Source organism: Wyeomyia smithii, chromosome 3 (assembly GCF_029784165.1).
Source record: "Wyeomyia smithii strain HCP4-BCI-WySm-NY-G18 chromosome 3, ASM2978416v1, whole genome shotgun sequence".
NCBI classification, from domain to species: Eukaryota; Metazoa; Arthropoda; class Insecta; order Diptera; family Culicidae; genus Wyeomyia; species Wyeomyia smithii.
Window position 1 is genome coordinate 136291823 of NC_073696.1, and position 21876 is coordinate 136313698.

At 38.5% G+C, this 21876-nt stretch overlaps 2 protein-coding genes across 18 annotated transcripts in view; one reads left to right on the top strand and one right to left on the bottom strand.

Annotated features, from left to right (window-relative positions):
* LOC129732246 (neuroligin-4, X-linked) overlaps window positions 1–21876 on the bottom strand; it is a 492846-nt gene that overhangs the window by 215128 nt on the left and 255842 nt on the right. The gene's annotated exons all lie outside the window — the stretch shown is intronic.
* On the top strand, window positions 8731–10019 carry LOC129732248 (uncharacterized). The gene is made up of 2 exons (XM_055692941.1): window positions 8731–9090; window positions 9166–10019. The coding sequence occupies exons 1-2, from the start codon at window positions 8895–8897 to the stop codon at window positions 9630–9632; spliced, it is 663 nt and encodes a 220-aa protein (XP_055548916.1). The 5' UTR covers window positions 8731–8894; the 3' UTR covers window positions 9633–10019.

Genomic DNA, 21876 nt, shown 5'->3' on the forward strand with positions numbered 1-21876 from the left:
AATTCATTACACTTTTTTTATAAGTGGGAGTTGTTAGTAGCTTAAGTATTTATGATAAATATTAGTAAATAATGAGTATGTGTGTCCAATCACAAATGGTGACCTCTCAACACTGTTGGAAACTTGTAACTTAAATTGTTAAGATTTGTTTGCTATCGCAATAAAGATTTTTCATTCGTAGGGATTTAAACCTACTTATCAAAAAAGAGAAGTAAACTTACAACTAACTAAATTGCTAACTTGTTGGCTATAAAGAGAGCTTATCGTAGCAATTGAGGATTGCATCGATTTTTGTCGAAAATTCTTAAGATTTTTTTTTTGATATAGCTTCGTAATTCGAGTGTACCAAACCAAGGAGGACGCTTTTCAAGCCATTTTCAGAATTTTATTCTGAATCCTTTAAAGCGTTTTCTTTCTTGTTAAACAACAACTTGACTAGATCGGTACTGCATAAAGCATTGCTGGTCTAAAAATTTAGTTGTAAATCAAAAGTTTATTCTTTAAACAAAGTTTAGAACTCCTGTTAATGAGAGAATATACCATTTCGTGTAGTTGATGCACTTTGCTTGTATACTCTCAATGTGCTTTTTAAAAATAAGTTTTTTTTCGTAAATCAGTCCCAAGTACTTAACCTTGTCTGACCAACTTAAAATAACCTCATTCATCTTGACAACGTGATTATTATTTGGCTTGAGGAACAACAACAATATCGCACGCTTAGCCTGGGGGCTAATAGCGGTCTCGATCAACTAGATTAGTTGGGAGAATTCCTTATCGAAATTGTTTTTTGGCACATTTTGCATGTGTAGGATAAGTACAACGATACACCGTGCCGCAGTGCTGAGTCGAGAAAATTTCCAGCTTGCAAAGATCTTCGACTCGATCGAGAATCGAACCCGATATCACAACTGTGTGGGAGAGCTAGCCGACCGTAGGGTCGGCCTCGGGAACACGTTGGCTTGAGGAAAGAAGCCCTAGTTTTACGAGAAAAAATTATCAATTGAGTTTTAGAAGCATTGAGAGAGATTTTCCACTTTTGCAAGTAGGAAGAAAAAATATCTACACTTTTCTGAAATCGACTGCATATGACACGAATACTTTTTTGAATTCTTTTTCTATGTCTAAAAAAGCAGCTTCAGTGGAGTAACCTTCAGGTTTGTTAGCTCGTATCATATTAGTAACTCTGATCAATTGATGAGTAGTGGAATGCCCATGGCGAAATCCAAACTGTTCATCTGCGAAAATTGAATTTTCATCGATGTGTGACATCATCCTGTTGAGAATAATTCTCTCAAACAGTTTACTTATTGAAGAAAGCAAACTGATTGGTCGATAACTTGAAATCTCAGCTGGATTCTTTTCCGGATTTAAAATTGGAGTATTATTTGCATTACACTTTATACAAATTATTGAAACGTCTTAAGAAAGTTCCCCTTTGCAGCAGCATTTCGAACTCAGAACAGAACCGCAGTCACAAAATGCAACACGTAACAGCGTGTTATGCTGTTGCTTGGCTAAGAGTGCTTCCCTGTTGCTATCCGCTTCCATGTAACACGAAAAGATTTAGATTGTCTTCCTTCCGAGACACAAAATAATGCAACGTCAAAATCTGGTGTTATCTAAAAAATTAAAAAAAAAACAAGAGAAATTTTTCGGCTGGAAAACTCTCCATTGGCACTGCTCAAGAATTTCTAAGTCCCAGGGAGTTATTTTATCGGAATAACAACAGATCCCGACGTTTCATACATTTTTAAGACATTAAAAAATTCGATACCTACAACCGTTCCAGTGAAAATAAAGGGTGATTTTTTTGCTATTTGGTTTTTCGTGTATTCAGATTTGACAGTTCACGCGAGAATTCTGACAGCTGTCAAAGTCTAATGTACTCAGTTTGGTTTGCCATTTCACCATGAACAGATTTACGCCTGAACAACGCTTACAATTAATCGAATTTTATTACCATAATTCGTCCTCTGTGAGAAATGTTTTTCGCGCATTACGACCATTTCAGTGACGAAGCTTATTTCTGGTTGAATGGGTATGTTTATAAGCAAAATTACCGCATTTGGATCGAAGAGCAACCAGAGGTAATACAAGAATCGCCAATGCACCCAGAAAAATGCACGGGTTTGTGCGGTTTACACGCTGGATGCATCATTGGTCCGTATTTCTTCAAAGAGGATCTAAATCGCAACGTTACGTTCAATGACTCTCGCTATCGCGCGATGATTTCTGATTTTTTTGCCGGAAATGGAAGAGATGGGTCTTGCTGACATGTGGTTTCAGCAAGACGGAGCAACGTGCCACACATCGCGCGAATCAATGGACATATTGCGGAATGAGTTCGGTGAGCAATTCATCTCACGAAATGGACCGGTGAATTGTCCGCCTAGATCATGCGATTTAACACCGCTAGATTATTTTTTGTGGGGCTACGTTAAGTCTCTCGTCTATGCGGATAAGCCAACAACAATTCCAGCCTTGGAAGACAACATTACACGCGTTATTCGCGAGATACCAGCCGAAATGCTCAAAAAAGTGACCCAAAATTGGACTTTTCGTATGGACCTTTTAAAACGTAGCCGTGGCCAACATTTGAATGAAATTATCTTAAAAAAGTAAATGGCATAAACCAATTTATCGGCTCAAATAAAGATTTCATACAGTTTTGTAATTTTTATGCCTTTTTTTTAAAAGAAAAACCAAATTCTTAAAAAATCACCCTTTATGTGACATCTGATGATCTAACTTTTTTGAAACGGCGGGATTTTGCAAAGGCGCGTTTTACACTTTAGATCAGCGGTCCTCAACCTTTTTCTGTTCGCGTACCCCTTGACGATATTTTCCAAATCAATTGTACATTCATCCACAATTATGGGTCAGCCACAGTTATTAGTCACTTTTCACTTCAACTGTTAATCTACGCCTCAATATCGTTTATTGGTAGAAATAATTGTTTTTCTTCTGTAGATATACCTGTTTTATACAACTTGGAAAGTCATGCACATGCTTGAACATGCGAGAAAACATGTTTCGAGCTTTTTTTTCGAGCTGTGCTTCCGCCTGTCAAAGTATCGCTGAAATTGTTTACATCATAAAGTGCGCGTCGGTAATTCATAAGCCTTCTCAGTTCATTCAGCGATGAAAAGTGGTGGAGTACGGATGTAATTTTTTTTAGTCGACGAATTGATTAGAAAGTTTTGAATTAAAAACGTGTTTTTATCGAAGATTTTTCGCCTGGAAAGGCTATTTTGTTCTTACTAAAGTTAAATTTCATTTTCGTGGATACGAAAGCTTCCTGACGAGTAATTCACAACAGATTACTTTGCAGCGGAAGTCAGCCATTTTTGCTGGCTACCTAGGGAAAAAAGTCCGCTTTAAAAAAATCCGCCATTTTGATTTTGATTTTGATTTTGGAGAAACCAAATTTAATGAAGCAAGGAGAAGAAAATATTTAAAAATGCAGCAAACAGGAAACAAAACCAGACCGGGACTAAGACAGAAACAAACTCAGGTGGCAAATGCGAGCACCCTGGAAGAAATAATCATTGAAGTGGCAGACACAGAACATCCCTTCCCTGTACACCCGACACAAATTGGAAAAATATTAATCTCGAGCAAATTTCAGGACTTCTCGGAAATATCGAAGATTGGGAAATTCAGGTTCAAAATAACAACATCGAACGGAAAGGCCTTAAAAAGTTTAAAATTGGGAGGCCATAATCTCAAAATTTACATCCCTAAAATCAAAGACTCGGTGTTATGTTTTGTAAAAGGGGTTCCAATCAGCCTAGAGGAGGAAGAAATCAAGAAAAATATCGAAGTACAACAAGAGATTATTTCAGTCGAACGAATCAAGAGAATGGACAAAAACAAAATTCTTATTGATACTGCAAACATTAAAGTAAATTTAAAAGGTATCAACGTTCCTGACAAAGTTAAAATTTTCGGATGCTATTTCAAATCGGAGCTGTACATATTCCCCATTAGACAATGTGAAAAATGTTGGAAGTATGGACACAGTGCCAAATTTTGTACAGCCAAACAGAAATGTCCAAATTGCGGAGGACAACATACGGTAGACAACTGTGACCAACCAACAAAGTGTTCTAATTGCAAACAACAACATACTGCCAGTAACAGAGACTGCCCAGAACGTAAGAGGAGACAAAACATTGGTAGAGAGATGAAACACAAAAATATTTCCTACGCGCAAGCAGAACAATCTTTTCCCAAACTTACAAATCGTTTCGCGGGGTTAAATGAGGAAGAGGCATTTCCGTCGTTAGCACAATCTTCGCAGGGCCAACAACAAACCAACTTCAGATCACAACGCAATAGGCAAAGAATCCAATCGATCGAATCAGAGGGTCCGTCCTGTTCTGGAATTACTTTCGCGGAAACAATGAAGGCAACCCCTAGAAGCAAGGTTTGCTGTCAATGCAAGGAAAACTCTTATCGAGCTACGGATTTCGAAAGAGTAGTACACGAACTTAGACAAATTTTTCTTGCTGAAATGAGAAAAACACGATGGGTGGAATCCTTGAAAGAATTGTTGCAAAAAATTTCAAACCAGGTACAAAATACAACATCAGAACTAGACAGAGATGCCTTGATAATCGAAATAGGAAAAGAAATACAGAATATAATAAACAATAACACTCAACAAAACGAAAATGAAAGAATCACAAAATGCAGCAACAGTGTCGTGTAAAACATTAAATGTACTACAAAACAATATACAAAGCCTACGCCCGTCTTCCACGCGAGAAGAAATAAGCCAATTCATGCATGAAGAAGACATTAAAGTTGCATTATTACAAGAGATATGGTTAAAAAAGAACGAACCATTCAGTTTGCGACATTATAGACTCGCCTCAAACAGAAGATCAACCGGCTATGGAGGTTTGGGTATCCTGATTCACGAGAGCCTGGAACTCGAGACGATGGATCTTGGTAGTTTTTTGCCAATCGAGACAGTAGCCATTAAAGTAGTTAGAGGTTTCGATCCCATTACGTTTGTATCGGTGTACGTTCCACCAGATAGAGCCTTATTTGCCGACATCAAAACTAAGGTGGAAGATCTATTTGAAACCTTGGAAAACATTCGAGGTGAAATTTTCATTGGTGGAGACTGGAACGCGCATCACTCGAGCTGGGACCTGCTGTCAGTAAACTGCCCAAAGGGCCTTCTATTGATGAAACAAATCGAAGCATCCAAATTTATATTATTAAATGATGGGAGTCCAACTTGCTTCACAACCAAGGAAGAAGTAGCTCTGCTATAGATGTTACGCTAACGACGGCCAGCCTGGCTAGAAAAGCAAACTGGGAGGTAAAAGAGCAGGAATTCGGAAGCATTCATCTCGCCATTGTAACACAAATAAGCAGCGACATTCCCCTAATCAAAAAAAAAAAACACTAAGCGAATAAACGAAGAAAAGGCGATAAACTCAATAAACCAAATACAACCCCAATACATGTATAATCCACAAGAGATGCAAACATTGTTTGACGAGTTTTTACAAGAAGCAAGTTACACTGTTAAAAATAAAAAAGCTAACTACTTGAAAAAGTGGTGGACGAAGGAAATTCAAGACGCTTACCTGAACAAAAAAATTACGCTGAGAAGATACAATAGGAGCAAATCTCTATTAAATTACCTGGACCTACAGAAAAGAAGAGCGCAGTTAAAAAAACTGATAAGAAAAGCTAAGAGGGCATATTGCAAAGAACTTTCGGATAAAATAGACGAAAGCACTCCCAGTCGACATCTTTGGAATATAGTCAAGGGGCTAGATACAGCACTAGTCAAACCACCCCAAAGTAAGTGTGAAATGAACCTAGAAGACGGCCAAAAATTTATGACATACTACTATCAAAACAAAATGTCTGAAGTTAGTAAACTCCAACTTATCACGCCGATAGAACTCGAAGAATATGAAACGCCCCTAACTGATGACGAGATTCTAGTAAACCTCAAGAAAAAAAAGCACATTCTGCGCCAGGTGAGGACAAAATTTCTTATCGCATTTTACAACATTTAAAGCCAGAGTTACAACTAAAAATTTCTGAGATGCTGAGCAGGGTATTCGAAAGTGAAGAAATACCTACTAGTTGGAGAACTACCTTAGTAAAACCAATCCCGAAACCTCAAGCAAATCCTACCTTACCTTCTTCAAAAAGACCCATAGCACTAATGAACGTTTTCCTTAAACTAATCAATGCGACTGTGAAGGACCGACTGATGGAAATTTCGGATCTCAAAGACCTCATTCCTAAACTATCATTTGGTTTTAGGAAAAACTGCTCATCAATAACCTGTGTAAACTACCTGATAAACAGCGTCAAAGATGCACAAGCATCGGGAAAACTATCCATGGCTATTTTTCTTGATATGTCGCTCGCTTTTGACTCGGTGAAATTGTCAATCCTCCAGGATAAACTAGCTAAACTACAAATCCCCAACAAGATAAATTCATGGCTCTACGCATATCTACACAAACGAAGAATGGTTTTACAAACCAATGAAAGAAAAACTTCGAAGACAATTAGTGAGGGTCTGCCGCAAGGATGTCCGTTATCTCCCATTCTTTTCAACCTCTACACGACTGCCTTACATCAAATCGAAGAAGAAGGGTGTATACTAATACAATTTGCAGATAACTTCGCAGTTTTAGTCCAAGCGGAAACGACTAGCACGATGGAACGTATAGCAAACAACTTCTTAAAAAAACTAAAAGAAGGAATAGAGCAGCTTAACCTAAAAATAAACACGACCAAAACAGCTGCAATCATTTTTTCCCGGAAAAATATTAACGTGAATATCAAATTAGGTCAAGACAACATTCAAGTCAATAACACACACAAATACCTAGGATTTATGTTAGACAGACTTCTTACACACAGACAACATATAGAATACGTTCGAGAGAGAGGAGCAAACAAACTACCCATTTTAAAAATTCTGGGTAGACGAAACAATAACGCCAGTCCTGAAACGTTGATCAAAATCGGAAATTCCATAATACGAAGCAGATTAGAGTATGGTGCACAAATACACGGAGGAGCTGCAATGACTAACATACAAAAACTGCAAACCCTTCAGAACTCATATCTAAGAATAGCCATGAGATACCTAAAAACCACACCGATACATGTAATCCACGCTGAGACCGGGCAGTTAACCCTAAAACACAGATTCGAATTGCTAACATTGAAAGACATAACCAAAAGCACTTTTCACGAAAATCAAATGAGTTGCTTTACTAACCGCACAATACTGTCACAACAAAGCAATGGTTCATATTGGACTGAACTAGTCCTCAAACACAATGACATAGTGGCTCAAATTCACCCCAAAGACAAAACAATCAATAAAACTACGAAAAAAATACTAGTTGGACTAGACCTACTAAGAACCATAAAACCTCTACTTGGTAACGAACTTTCCAAACAACAGGGAAACTAGATAATGTGGCAAAAATATTTTTTAGAAAACAAAAACAAGTTTAAAGATCACGTACTTCTGTACACTGACGCTTCAGTAACGAAAGATGGAACAGGCATAGCAGTTTTCGACGAAAAAGAAGATTATATAAAAAAAGACAAATTGAATTCCAACTATTCAATTACAAACGCTGAGCTCCTAGCAATTTTGAAAGCTGTTGACATAATTCTAAAGAAAAAATACGTGAGATCGGTTATATACACTGATTCTAGAAGCGCGATTTACACACTCTTGAACAAAGAAATCTTAAAAGAAAACTTTATAGCATGGGCAATTATTAAAAAAATTAAAAACGCACAGGATTATACAATAAGAATACAATGGATTCCCAGCCACCAAAGGATTATAGGAAACGAAATAGCTGATAAAGCTGCATTTGAAATCTCAGCAGAAAGCCAAACGGATTTCATCTCGTTAGCACTTACAGACGCAATAAATCTCGCTAAACAAGAAATTTGGGAAAATTGGATTAGAGAATACCAACAAATATCTATAGAAAAAGGAATATGGCATAAAACAATCATGAATAAACCTACCCCAAACATCTGGTGCAAAAAAATGATACTTACAACCGAAGAAAAAATAGTTTTAAATAGAATTCGGTCTGGACACACACTAACAAAAGAGAGAAGATTCCGATGGGGATGGGAATTGGATGAGAATTGTGACCACTGTCAAGAAAAAGAGGACATTCAGCACTCTTTATACTCGTGCCACAAATACAACAATATTAGAGTGCAGTACCCGACTCTAGAATACTGCAAACCACTGGAACACATACTCCTAGAAAATTGTGAAAGTGATCTTAAACAAATAACAGAGTTCATCAAAGAAGCAAAATTAATCGTTTAAAACAATACCACCCAACATAAACATACCATCATCACATATTCAAAGCACAATCTAGACGAAAAAGAAAACGTCAGGCGAGATGGGTCGCAAACGGCCTCAGCCTTCTGCCTCATAAATAGCGAACTGCTACGGGCAAAAATCAAAAAAAAAAGCCTTCTCAGTTGTTTTAAACCTGATTTATACTGATAAAATGGCTACAGCTCCACGAAAAAGGTATAATCTACACTTTTGAAGCGAAATTCATACATTTTCCTCGAATTTTAGGAAATATGCGAAATAATAAAAGTGACTCATGATTGTGCCAAGCACAAATTAGTTTTCCACAATAATGGGTCATGTTTTCTGCTGATTGTGATACGTATTGTTAATCGGTAATACGTATTGTTCCAGTGAAAACAAGCGGAAATCGTCTCCCCGGAAACAATATTCTCAAGAAGATTTAGAGCGAGCTATCGAAGTCGCACAAAAGACCGGAAAAGTACGAAAAGCAGCGAAGATATATCAAGTTCCATTTTCGACTGTCCAAAGGTATATGCGAACTCCTCCAAAGAAGCAGAAACCTGGTCCGAATACAGTTTTAACGGCGCAAGAAGAATCGCGGATAAAAGAATGGATTCTGTACATGTCGAAGGTAGGATTTCCTTTAAGTGCTACAGACATTCTTCATGCAGTAATCGATTATGCTGATAAAATCCGAAAGACACGAAACATTCCTAAATCTTTTCCAAGTGAGTTTTTACTTTTTTTTCTGCAACTAGACTAAAAGTTTATTGTTTTTTTTTTTTCAATCTAAAAACCATTAGGTAGAACTTGGACGCAACGTTTCTTGAATAGACATCCGGAGTTCAAGAAGAAGCGCACTACCAGACTCTCTAAAGCAGGTGCTTTTCTTACGGAGGAACAAATTCGTCACTGGTTTCTGGAAATTGAAAATACTCTTCTCGAAGAGGGCATCAACTTGCCCATTTTTGAAAACCCAAGAAGGATTTTTAATTTTGACGAATCTGGGTTTAAGCTTGTTCCAAAAGAATTTTTAGCAATTTGCGGACAGGATGCCGAGGACACTTGTTTTGTTCATAACAACTGTGATAGGGACAGCCATACCGTACTTTTTGGAAGTAACGCTGCCGGAGAACTCACACCACCGAAGGTTTTGTATCCCGGGAAAAGAATGACGCGCGATATTGTAAACAGTACTCCGGAAGGCTGGTCTGTTGGTATTTCTGATGAAGGCTGGCAGACTTCGAAGACATTCTACGAATACAAATGACTTTCATAAATGGCTGGTAGAAGAAGAAATGCAATTCCCTATCGTCGTGTTTGTAGACAGACACAAAAGTCACATCAGTATTGAACTAACTGAATTCTGTGCGGCTCACGAGATAATTATAATTGCGCTGCTCCCAAACTCGACGCGAATTCTGCAGCCCCTAGACAGGAAGTTCTTTTGGCCTTTAAACAAATTTGGAACAAAGTTCTGAGACAGCACCTTTTGGCGAATCCTAGCGCAAAAGTTACGAAACTGAACTTTTGCTCGCTTTATATGACAGCACTAGATAATTTCACGAACTCGGCAGAATGTTTAAAAAAGACATTTGAAATGTGTGGCCTTTGTCCCTGGAATGTGGATAAAGTGGATTTCAGCCGATTGCCTACTAACGCGAACGCCTGTACGCAAATTGAATCTAATGTTGCGCTGGACACAGAAAAATCTCCTGAGAGACAAAAACCAGACGACGGCGGGTTCAACTACGCTACGTTGAGAAGAGCCTCACCGATGATCAGCGTGAAAGGTTCACATTTAATTGGAAAAGCGATTTCTGGTATGGCTTGTTAGATGAATTGGCGCTTTTTAACTACTGAAAGATAATTAAAGACAAGTCAGAAGGTTTGATGCTCACCGAACCTCTTGAGCAGTTTCAAGATGTTCCCTCCGAATTAGTAGTCGAAGAGGATGGTACGTGTACTTGTACTCCTCTTGTGCAGGAAAGTACTACTCTTGGTAAGTTTAAACAATTGAAAGTTGAAGTTATCATTGCTAAATCTTTACATAACTATTTCTAGATAAAATTTGCAAACAAACAACGAACGAACAATCCTATCAGGACAACAAAGACGTTGTAGTCCCTCCTGTCACTACATCGGAGAATGCAATACAAGCAGACCCATTTGATGGTATTTTTATCTGGCCGAAAGTCAATGACAAAAGTAACATATCAGAATCAAAGCTACAAGACCACGTACCATCGGTTGCAACCAGTAGCAGATGGCGGCAACGGTGCGATAAAAAGGACCATGAGAAAAAAACAAAAAGAGGAAGAAAAACAAGCCAAGTTCGAGGAACGAAAACTGATCCGAATCCAGAGAGAAAAGGAGAAGGAGGATAAAAAGAAGAAGAGGGAAGAAAACAGATTGCAGAAACAAAAACTGAAGCAGGACAAGGAGAATGATCCTACTACAAAGAAGAATAAGAAAACCTAAAGCAATATGTGTGCCCGTCGTTGTTTATGTTAATTAGTATATATTTTCCTACTACATTGTTCTTGCAATAATGTTATTTTTTCAGTTTTTTTTTTTTATATTTTTGATAACCATGTCAATAATCATACTGATCTTCTACCATCATATCAGATCAATAGATCTCAGAATGAAATCCAGAAATAAGGACGTTTATATTCTAGTGAAATACAAGAATGTCTAAAAGCTTCTTCGTCTTGTATTGTTTTATTCACCATGGAAAAATTCACTACTCAAAAAAATCAGTTTCTGTTACCTTTAAATCTTTCATTTTTACAGTAATTTCAGTGCAGAACAATCAGTATATTGATTAAAATAATGTTAGTTTCAAGAAATCTGTGAAACAGACTCGATTATGTTTTACATATTCGATCGTTCAGTATTTGTGAAATTTGTCTGTCCAATTGAAAACGTTCCCTCATCGTTTTGGACTCCGTGTATTCAAGTGACTTATAATATGTATCAAATTGACCAAAATTTTATTTATTTATTTATTTCGTCAAACAAAAGTAGACTACATATGTTTAAAAATTAACTTACATGCTATATGCTATTTATACTAGTGGGAGCAAAAAAAAAAGAGTTTATACATAATTGAATAATAATTTCTTCGCTTGACGGATTATTACAATGAATGTTTTCTATCGATTTAAATTGCGCGTTGAGTTGAAATATTGTTTTAATTTAGTTCTCGACATAGAAAAGTCAATTGCTTCACAGTGTTGGTTATACACTAACATCATTTGATTAATTGGCCCGTATTTAGCATAATTGTTTCGTTGATGATTGAAAGAAAACAAAGTCCGAGTTCGTAAATTTCTAGAAGGTACACAAAGATTGAGTTTTGATAATATTTCGGGTGAATCGACACGTTGAGATACGATATCGTTAACAAATGACATCATTGCGAATTCACGACGGGCTTTTAATGATTGGATGTCAATGAGTCTGCAGCGTTCGTCATATGATGGTAGGGGAAATGACGTCCATCGTAGATTACGAAGTGCATATAACAGGAATTGTTTTTGCACTGATTCTATTCTGTTTACATGTGTTGCAGAAAACGGAGACCATACAATGCTACAGTATTCTAAAAGTGACCTGACATAGGAATTATAAAGTGTTTTTATTGTGTATGGATCTTGGAAATTATAGCAGAAACGTTTTATAAAACTGAGCATGTTACTAGCCTTATTAATAATTGTATTGTAGTGATCAGTGAATGTTAATTTTGAGTCGAGTATGACTCCTAGGTCCCTAACTCGTTCACTTTTCTCTATTACCTGATCTCCTAAGGAAATCATATTGCTTGGCATGTTTCTTTTTCTGCCAAAAGCCATCGAACTACATTTTTTAACGTTTAGCTGAAGAAGGCTTTTTTTACACCAAATGTAAAAATATTTTATCTCGTAACGAAAAATATTTACATCATCAGCGTTTTTAATTTCAATGAAAAGTTTTATATCGTCGGCATAAATAAGAATTTTTACATGTTTAAGAATAAAGGAAATGTCGTTTACAAATAATAAAAATAGTAGAGGGCCCAAGTGAGAGCCTTGAGGAACTCCTGAGGTTACCTGAATAGGTTTCGATATTCTACCTTTAAATTTGACTGTTTGTTGACGATCTGTCAAATACGATTCAATCCATTTGAGTAATTGTGGATGAATTCCAATTTTTCGTAACTTGAAGAGAAGCAGGGGTATATCAATGCGATCGAAAGCTTTACTGAAGTCAGTATGCAAGGTTTCAACATAATTACCTTTATCCATTGCGTTCAAAGAGAAGTTAATAAACTCGAGTAAGTTAGTTGTTGTTGAGCGCCCTTTGAAAATGACCCTTTGACCCATAATTGTTACAGTGGGAAAATTGACCCATAATTGTGACATTTGCTAACTTCGAACTAATTTCAATAGTTAACGAAGTTTAACAAAGAAAAGAGAATAAAAATCATTTGGAAGTTACTAAATATGAATCAAAGTATTAGAATCGGTAATTATACTGGAAAAAATTGATTTAACACCGGATCATAATTGATTGTATGCTAAGGTGATTCGCTGAGTGACCCATAATTGTAGAGGGACTGTATCCACTGACCTGTAAATTTTTTCAGAGTGGGATAAAGCAGTGGTTGATCATGTTGTGGTAGTCTTGTTTAGGTTTCAAATTGAATTGTGATTTGTTTGATTGCTACATTCATGTTTTAGGAGCAAGTTTGTACAATAAATGAAGTATTATTAAAAAATCTTCCTTCGTCCGCCATTACTGATTTTTCTTTCGCGTACCCCCTAAAGGCTTTCGCGTACCCCTAGGGGTACGCATACCTCAGGTTGAGAACCGCTGCTTTAGATGAACGCGGGACATTTCGCGGGACGTTTTTCTACGCCGGACATTTTATTACAACGCGAGACTGTCCCGCGAAAAGCGGGACGTCTGGTCACTTGAGTTATCACACATACCTTCATCACATTGCAACTGTGATCAATATCCACTGTAGATGCGCATTACTTTTACGTTCACCGCAATTCGATAATACTGTACATGAACAGCGGTATATACAAAACTTATCAAATTTCAATTAAAATTTAGGAGTATTCTACTGGGAATGGTGCATTCGTTTCAGAAATTCAATAAACTTCATTTAAAATGTTGGAAAATTTAAAAAAAGACGATAAATACGACTTCACAGAAGCCATTTTCAGGTTTGCTACTGGTCATCGTAAGCACGAACAGAACTTTGTTATCTACTAGACGCAAACTGCCGTGATATGACATTGTGACGGCCCAAAAACGAATGAATTTCTCACTACTTTTGTATTGAAATGGGTGGCTACGTCACTTCGTTTTATTTTTTAATTTAATCATGCGAAAACAACGAAACATTCATGTGAAAAACAACACATAAAAAATGTCTAATTCGATTATAAAGGGTATCGATCGATTTCGGCAATAGCTTTCTTCGGCTGGTTGTCTGCAGCATTTTTATGCAAAAGGCTACCGAAGACGTTCGATTCCCTACAAAATTCCATTATACACATTAAAATAAAATTGAGATAATACGAGTCCGATTTGTATGACGTTCGTGCTTAACAGATAGAAATAATCGACAGGTCAAGGCGATAGTTCTACCGTCTGAGGGTTACCGGAGAATCTGCATATTCAATATCCTTAAAATCAAACGTGTCATCTAGCAATTGCTACACGCAAAACTTTTCCTTACTACTTTAGAAGCAATAGCGCAAAATTGCCTTTTAGGTAACAAACCTATTACTTAAAAGGCAATAAAATTCTTCCCCAGTCAAGTAACAACACATACTGTCATATATTTAGCACGTGTTACGGGAGTACGACTATCTAATAATGGTCGTTTCAACCACATGCAAGATTTTTTCTGTCAAAAACTGCTCCCTTTCCATCTCAAGTAAAAAAAAATAAACACCGTCGCATATGTTGCACATGTTACAAGTTTCTTCAATCTCCAATTCATCCGGTGAGCGTGTATTAGTTCGCTCGTTGTATGCATACGGAGTAGAGAAAGAATATGACAAGAGCTGCCAAGCAGCATTTTTCCCGTCATAGAGTATACAAACGTTGATGATTTCAAAGACTTGAAATGCGTCTTTAAATGACATCACGATCTGTAAACTGCGTTAGAGAAAAACAAAAACATTCGCTTTCTTGCAAGCTATCCAAAACACATACTCGTTGGTTCATGGAAACTCATTTGCACCTGTTTGAAAATACAAAACTCGTGCCCATCCAGAACAATATTCGCAACTTCGGCAACTCTGTTCAGACAGTATAACATATTTTCATTTCAAGTAAACACTGGGGGACGAAACGAAAGTGTTTCTAATTGGACATTTGAGGTTGACGAGTGAGATTCTCATTATGTGTGGATGAAGGAGACAAAAATGAATCTGATCGTTGCATCAATACAAATGCAGCGAGTCATTGCTTATTCGGCAGCCGAACAGATAAGTCGAGATTTCTGTTTGCTCTGCAGTTTACCGTATTAAATTCCCGCTTTATTTTAGCGTTCGCGTCGCAGTGCAGTGTTGTGGTGGTGATACGCTGTGGGTGCTAACGAGTGCGCTACGATCAGCGTTTGTGTTAATTTTCCCCCTAGCAGCTGAGGAGTGCTGTAGTGGTGCTGCGCGTGTGCTGGTACGTGTCGTGCCGGTCCGAGTGTGGATATTCCGTCTCGCAGCAGTGAAGGTCAACTCGATTGGTGGTGGATCCCCACAGGGGAAAAAGCAAGCGGTTTCGCTGCTTTGCTGTTGGAGCGACAGCGTAACCGGTGCTGGTTCACATCTACATATAAAAGATAAGTGTCAACCATTCTTTTCTCTGTTCCTTTCCTATATATATATATATATATATATATATATATATATATATATATATATATATATATATATATATATATATATATATATATATATATATATATATATATATATATATATATATATATATATATATATATATATATATATATATATATATATACATATTTCGGTTTTGGATTCGCTTAGTCATTTTTTTTTTTCTTATATATAGTCGCTTTCTTTACATTTAGGAATATAAGTATTCAACTGCATATATCTAATAGCTCTTAACGACAGATAGTTCACAGCCGCTCCATGGCGGCGGGTGGATTGTCTATCCCTCCGGACCTCTCATCCGGTTCAGGGGGTGAAGAGTCCGAAATGGATTTCTCTGACATCCCGAAAAACGATGTAGATGGCTTCTTTGACGTTATAAAAAAACGAAAAAGAGCGCGCAAAACTGTCTCGCCTGTGCCACCCACTAATGATGTAACTGTTCGGGTGAAGAAATATAAGGAAGACCAACCTGGACTTCGTTGGGTAGTTTTCTTCCGGCCCAGAAACAAACCCCTAAAGGTCGTTCAGATTTGTAAACTTCTGCGAAAAAGATATACCAGCTTGGTAGAGGTTTGTAAAGTTAAAGCCGATAAACTGAAGGCCACATTTTCTGATCTTCAACATGCAAATGCAGTTGTTGAAGATCAAAACTTTACGATCGAGTACCGCGTGTATATCCCGGCTCGAGCAACTGAGATCGAGGGCGTCATAACGGAACCCGATCTCACAGAGAAAGAAGTTATGGAAGGAGCGGGTCGTTTCAAAAACCCAAACCTCCCAAAAATTAAAGTCTTAGAGTGCCGGAGAATGTACTCTAAGGACAACATGGGTAGCTACTCTCCGAACGATTCGTTTCGAGTCACCTTCGAAGGGAAAGTGCTCCCAGATTTCTTCGAGCTGTACAAACTCAGACTACCGGTACGACTTTTTATCCCAAAAGTCATGTCGTGTACAAATTTTCTGCAGCTAGGGCACACGAAAACCTACTGCAGCAATAAAACCAAATGCTGCAAGTGTGGGGAAATCATGGAGAGTAACCATGCTTGTAGTGAACAGGAAGCAAAATGCTCCCTATGTGGTGGTAGCCCACACAAAGTCGAGACGTGCGAAAAATATAAGCTACGGTTTGACGCACTGAAAAAATCGACAAAACAACGTAGTAAGCAGTCTTTCGCACAGATGCTAAAGACTGACCTACAGCAGGAAGAAAATCGTTACTCCAGTTTGGAGAACGATGATTCGAATGATGACGGGGAGGATTATCAACCACTCCCGTCAACCGGAGCTGTGCGAAAACGGCCAAGTGCATCTTCTCCTAAACTCCCCAGAAAGGAGCAGAAGAAGACGCTAACTGATACTCCACAAGGTCCCGCTTCAAAGCAAAATGCTAAAGCGACTCCTCCTGGTTTCAGAGTTAACTACGATCAGGAGTTTCCTAAACTTCCAGGGAAACAATCTGCTACCACCCCTAAACTGTCAACGGAGTCTGAAATACCGTCTACTGATGGGCGTATTTCATTCAAAATGATCGTTGAATGGATATTCACCACTTTTGGTTTATCCGATGCTCTTAAAAGTATGATTTCGGCTTGGCTTCCAACAATTTGCATGTTGGGTAAGCAACTAAGCACCAAATGGCCCCTCCTCGCGTTCGTATCCTTCGATGTCTAAATCAGACAGCCGAAGTGACGAATCGACAACAAGGATCATACAATGGAACTGTAGAAGCTTGATCCCCAAATTAGATAAATTTAAACTCCTGCTTCACGATAGCAAATGCGATATTTTCGCGCTATCTGAAACATGGTTATCAACTGATACGACACTAGCCGTTCAAGACTTCAATATCATCCGTTTAGACCGAGGAAACTCTTATGGCGGAGTGCTCCTTGGTATAAAAAAATGCTACCCATTCTTCCGAATTCCTCTCTCAGCAATTGATGGCATAGAAATTGTTGCTTGCCATATAACAGTTGCTGGTGAGAGCCTTACGGTCGCATCAGTCTACATTCCACCTAGAGCTATTATTAACCGGTTGCAGCTAACACAAATAACGGAACTGCTGCCGACTCCACGCCTTATCCTGGGAGATTTCAATTCTCACGGTATAGCGTGGGGAGCACCTGGAGATGATAACCGGGCTATTCTTATTGAAAGCTTACTAGACGAGTTCGATATGACCCTATTGAACATACCTGGGTTAGCTACAAGAATAGCAAGGCCTCCAGTACGAGAGAGCACTTTAGATTTATCTATGTGTTCCTCCTCAATAGCTTTGGATTGTAAATGGGAGATTATTCAAGATCCCCATGGTAGTGATCATTTGCCAATAAGTATTTCGATTATGAGCAGGCTCCAGTCTGTTACCACAGTCGAAGTAGAGTATGATCTCACCCGGAATATTGATTGGGAAAAATTCTCGAACATGATATCCCAGGAGCTCGAAACAACCGACAAGCTTTCTCCATCAGACGAATACAACTTCCTTGCGACATTAGTTTTAGATAGCGCGTTGCAATCTCAGACGAGCCTCGCCCCTGAGAACAAGTTGAAAATTCGCCCTAACAAACAATGGTGGGACAAAGAATGCACCGAGATGAAAAAAACTCTGAAAAGAGCATACCTAGCATTCAGGAAAGATCATTCCATTCAACTTTTTGATCAGTTTAGAGAGCTGGAACTGGAACAGGCTAAACTGCACAAACTGAAAAAAAAATCATACTGGCAAAATTTCATAAGCACGTTACCCAGAGATGCTTCTATGAGCTATCTCTGGAAAACGGCTCGAAAAATGCGCAATAGGTCCGACAGTAATGAGGCTAATGAATACTCTGAACGTTGGATCTATGATTTCGCGAAAAAGGTATGCCCAGACGCTGTCCCATCACAGCAAAAATTCAGCGATACAACGGCTATTGAAGAACCAGAATTTACCATGTTGGAGTTTTCAATTGCCCTCGCGTCTTGCAAGAATAAGGCTCCAGGACCGGACAGGATCAAATTTAATTTGATGAAAAACCTGCCGGACTCGGCCAAGCTACGATTTCTTAAACTGTTTAATAAGCTTATCAGGAACAATATGATTCCAGAAGCTTGGAGACAGGTTAAGATTATCTCAATCAAAAAGCCAGACAAACCTGCCGCAGATCACCGCTCGTACAGGCCGATTGCGATGCTCTCATGCATACGCAAATTGCTTGAAAAAATGATCCTGCGTAGACTTGACAACTGGGCAGAAACAACTAACCAACTATCAGAGACCCAGTTCGGCTTTCGTAGGGGCAAGGGCCCTAACGATTGCCTGGCATTGCTAGCCACAGAAGCGGAAATGGCTCTTGGCAGCAAACAACAAATGACCTCGGTTTTCCTGGATATCACAGGCGCATTTGATTCAGTTTCAATCGAAATTCTTTCCGAGAAACTGCATCAGAGAGGATTCTCCCCTATATTAACAAACTTTTTGATCAACCTGCTGTCTGAAAAGCATTTACTTTTCAACCACGGTTCTTCAACAATAACACGAACAAGCTACATGGGTCTCCCCCAAGGCTCTTGTCTGAGTCCGCTGTTGTACAACTTCTACATCAGTGACATCGACACATGCTTGACGGACGGCTGTACAATGCGCCAGTTAGCTGACGACTGCGTTGTATCAGTCACGGCGACTCTAGTTTAGACATGAAAAACAGCCTGCAAAATACGCTAGATAATCTGACCGGTTGGGCCAGTTGTCTTGGAATCGAATTCTCGCTTGAAAAAACGGAGATGGTAGTCTTTTCAAAAAAGCGACCACCTCCTCGCTTCGAGCTAGTTCTGTCCGGAATACCCATCACTCAGTCACCTAGCTTCAAGTATCTAGGAGTATGGTATGACTCTAAGTGCACATGGGAAAAACATATCAATTACCTGAAGCAAAGATGCCAACCGAGAATTCTTCGGATGGTAACAGGAACATCATGGGGAGCGCATCCAGAGGATTTAATACGACTCTACCAAACCACTATTCTGCCCGTAATAGAATACGGCAGCATATGCTTCAGAGGAGTCGCAGCCTCACACATGCTGAAGCTAGAGAGGATACAATACCGTTGTTTGCGTATCGCTCTAGGCTGCATGCAATCGACACATACCATGTCTCTAGAGGTCATTGCGGGAGTACTACCACTCAAAGAGAGGCTATTCGAGTTGGCTCTTCGTTTCCTCATCAGATCGGAGATAGCAAACCCAATGATAATCGAGAACTATGAGAGGTGTTTGGAAGTTGTTCAGAAACCCTGTATGTCAGTATACCAGCGGTTCATGACCATGGAGATAAACCCTTCGGTTGTTGCTCCATCCCGTGAGATTTCAACATCGCTCAACAATTCTTCTGATGTATTTGATTTGACGATGAAACTAGAAATCCATGGAATTCCCGAACACCTTAAACCAACAGTTGTGCCATTAATATTTTCGGCAAAATTCGGCCACCTCCCAGAACAGAACTCCTTTTTCACGGACGGATCTGTGATGGATGGACAATCCGGATATGGCGTTTTTAACACAGATCATCACATATCCCGCAAACTGGCACAGCCTTGCTCCATATATGTAGCTGAATTAGCTGCCATACACAATTCGCTGCGAATTATCGAGCTCAAGACACCAGGCAATTATTTCATCTTCTCGGACAGCCTCAGTTCTATCGAAGCTCTCCGATTGATTTAACCGGTCAAGCACCCGTCCTATTTCCTTCTAGAAATTAGACGGATATTAGAAGTGCTGGTTGATCGGTCTTTCATTATCCGCTTTGTGTGGGTCCCCTCTCATTGCTCAATCCCAGGCAATGAAGAAGCTGATTTATTAGCGAAAAGGGGTGCCATAGAAGGAAATATATTTGATAGACCGATCATCTATACCGAGTATTTTCACTTGCCTCGACAACTGGCCCTGGCAAACTGGCAGGAAAAATGGGATAAAGACGATCTTGGGCGATGGATGCACTCGATTTCGCCCAAAGTGTCTACAAAAGCTTGGTTCAAAGGGTTAGATTTAACTCGAGATTTCATTCGAGTTATTTCGCGCCTAATGTCCAATCACTATGTTGCAAACGCACACCTTTATCGAATAAACTTAGTCGATAGTAATCTGTGCGAATGTGGAGGGTACGAAGATATAGATCATATAGTCTTCGTATGCCCTAAGTACCACAGAGCAAGGACCAAGCTTATTGATTCTCTCCGAAAACAGAGAGTGACATTTACAATGCAAGTACGGGATGCACTTGCTAGCCGCAACCCAGCGCTTGTAATACCTATTTATGACTTTTTAAGAGATATCAAGTATCGAATTTGATTATCTCCTTGCTTCTTCTTCTTATTTTTCCAACACAACCTCCATAAAAAAGTTTCACACTAATTCTGTTCCTTTTTTTTTCTTTTATTGATCTTTTTAGAGACACATGAATCATCGCTTCTTTCTGAGAGACATGATCCACCAAACATAGATATAAGTTTTGATTTCTAAAGATATAAGGAACCATCACACCTTAACGAATAGTATTAAGAATTGATATTTACTCATACAGAGACTAACTTCATTTATTATTGTTATTGTTAGCCGTAGGTTTAAATGATATGTATTTTAAATTGTATTTATAAAAGAGAAAAGATGAGACGGTTTTTATGCCTGTTTGAGGAGGAGCAGTCGGGATACAGGCTCTACTCAAGCTGGCTTTTCCCTACTCCAAAAGATATTCGGCCCCGTTATGCTTTGCGGTTGGGCCTAAATAAATATTAGAGTTTAAAAAAAAAATGCAGCGAGTGAAGTCTTGCTAACACATGCATTGCGGTGCTTAGCTGTATGTTCTCCTGCAGAAACACATACAAGCGTGTGCCCGTCATAATTTTTGTTACTTTTCGGTTATTACTATTTGTGTATAATGCGCAGTCATAAGACACAATAAGTAATAAAAAATTGCCCTAAAGTAATAAAATGTTCCCCGTTTGCGTTGGGTGTATGATTCATTCATGACCCATCTGAATTAGAGATACTCAGAGAGAGAGAGAGAGAGAGAGAGAGAGAGAGATAAGCGATGCAAAAAGCCGCCAATTTGGCAACTAGGTTTCACATGTCAGGGGTGCCAGATCTCTTCTCAAAGCGCAATGTTGACTTACTTTTTCATTCGACTCGTATAGCTGATTTTGACGGTGGAAGTCCTGGGGAATAATAAAGTTCATCGCGAATGCCGTGAAGGTGTTAAATTTTATATTTAGGTTAAATTTTATATACTTTGACCATAATTGATCATTATTTTGTTGACCATACAAAAGGTTTGTGAACCACCAAATCGTTTAAATCGTTTAAAATCTGTCCACGTGGTATGTGGATGGCCCTTTTCATTTTTAGCTTTATCGAGAATAACGTATTCCAGAAAGTGTGTTTCAAAGTCGTGTTACATTTATTTCGATCCTAAATTATTCAAATAAACAAATACGTTATGTACAGACTCAAAATTAAAACAACCAATAGGCACAAAATGATAAATAATCGTGACGATCATAGAAACACAACAGTATAGTATCAAGAATATTTTGCTTTAAGAGCTTTATGAAAAAATATTATAAGATT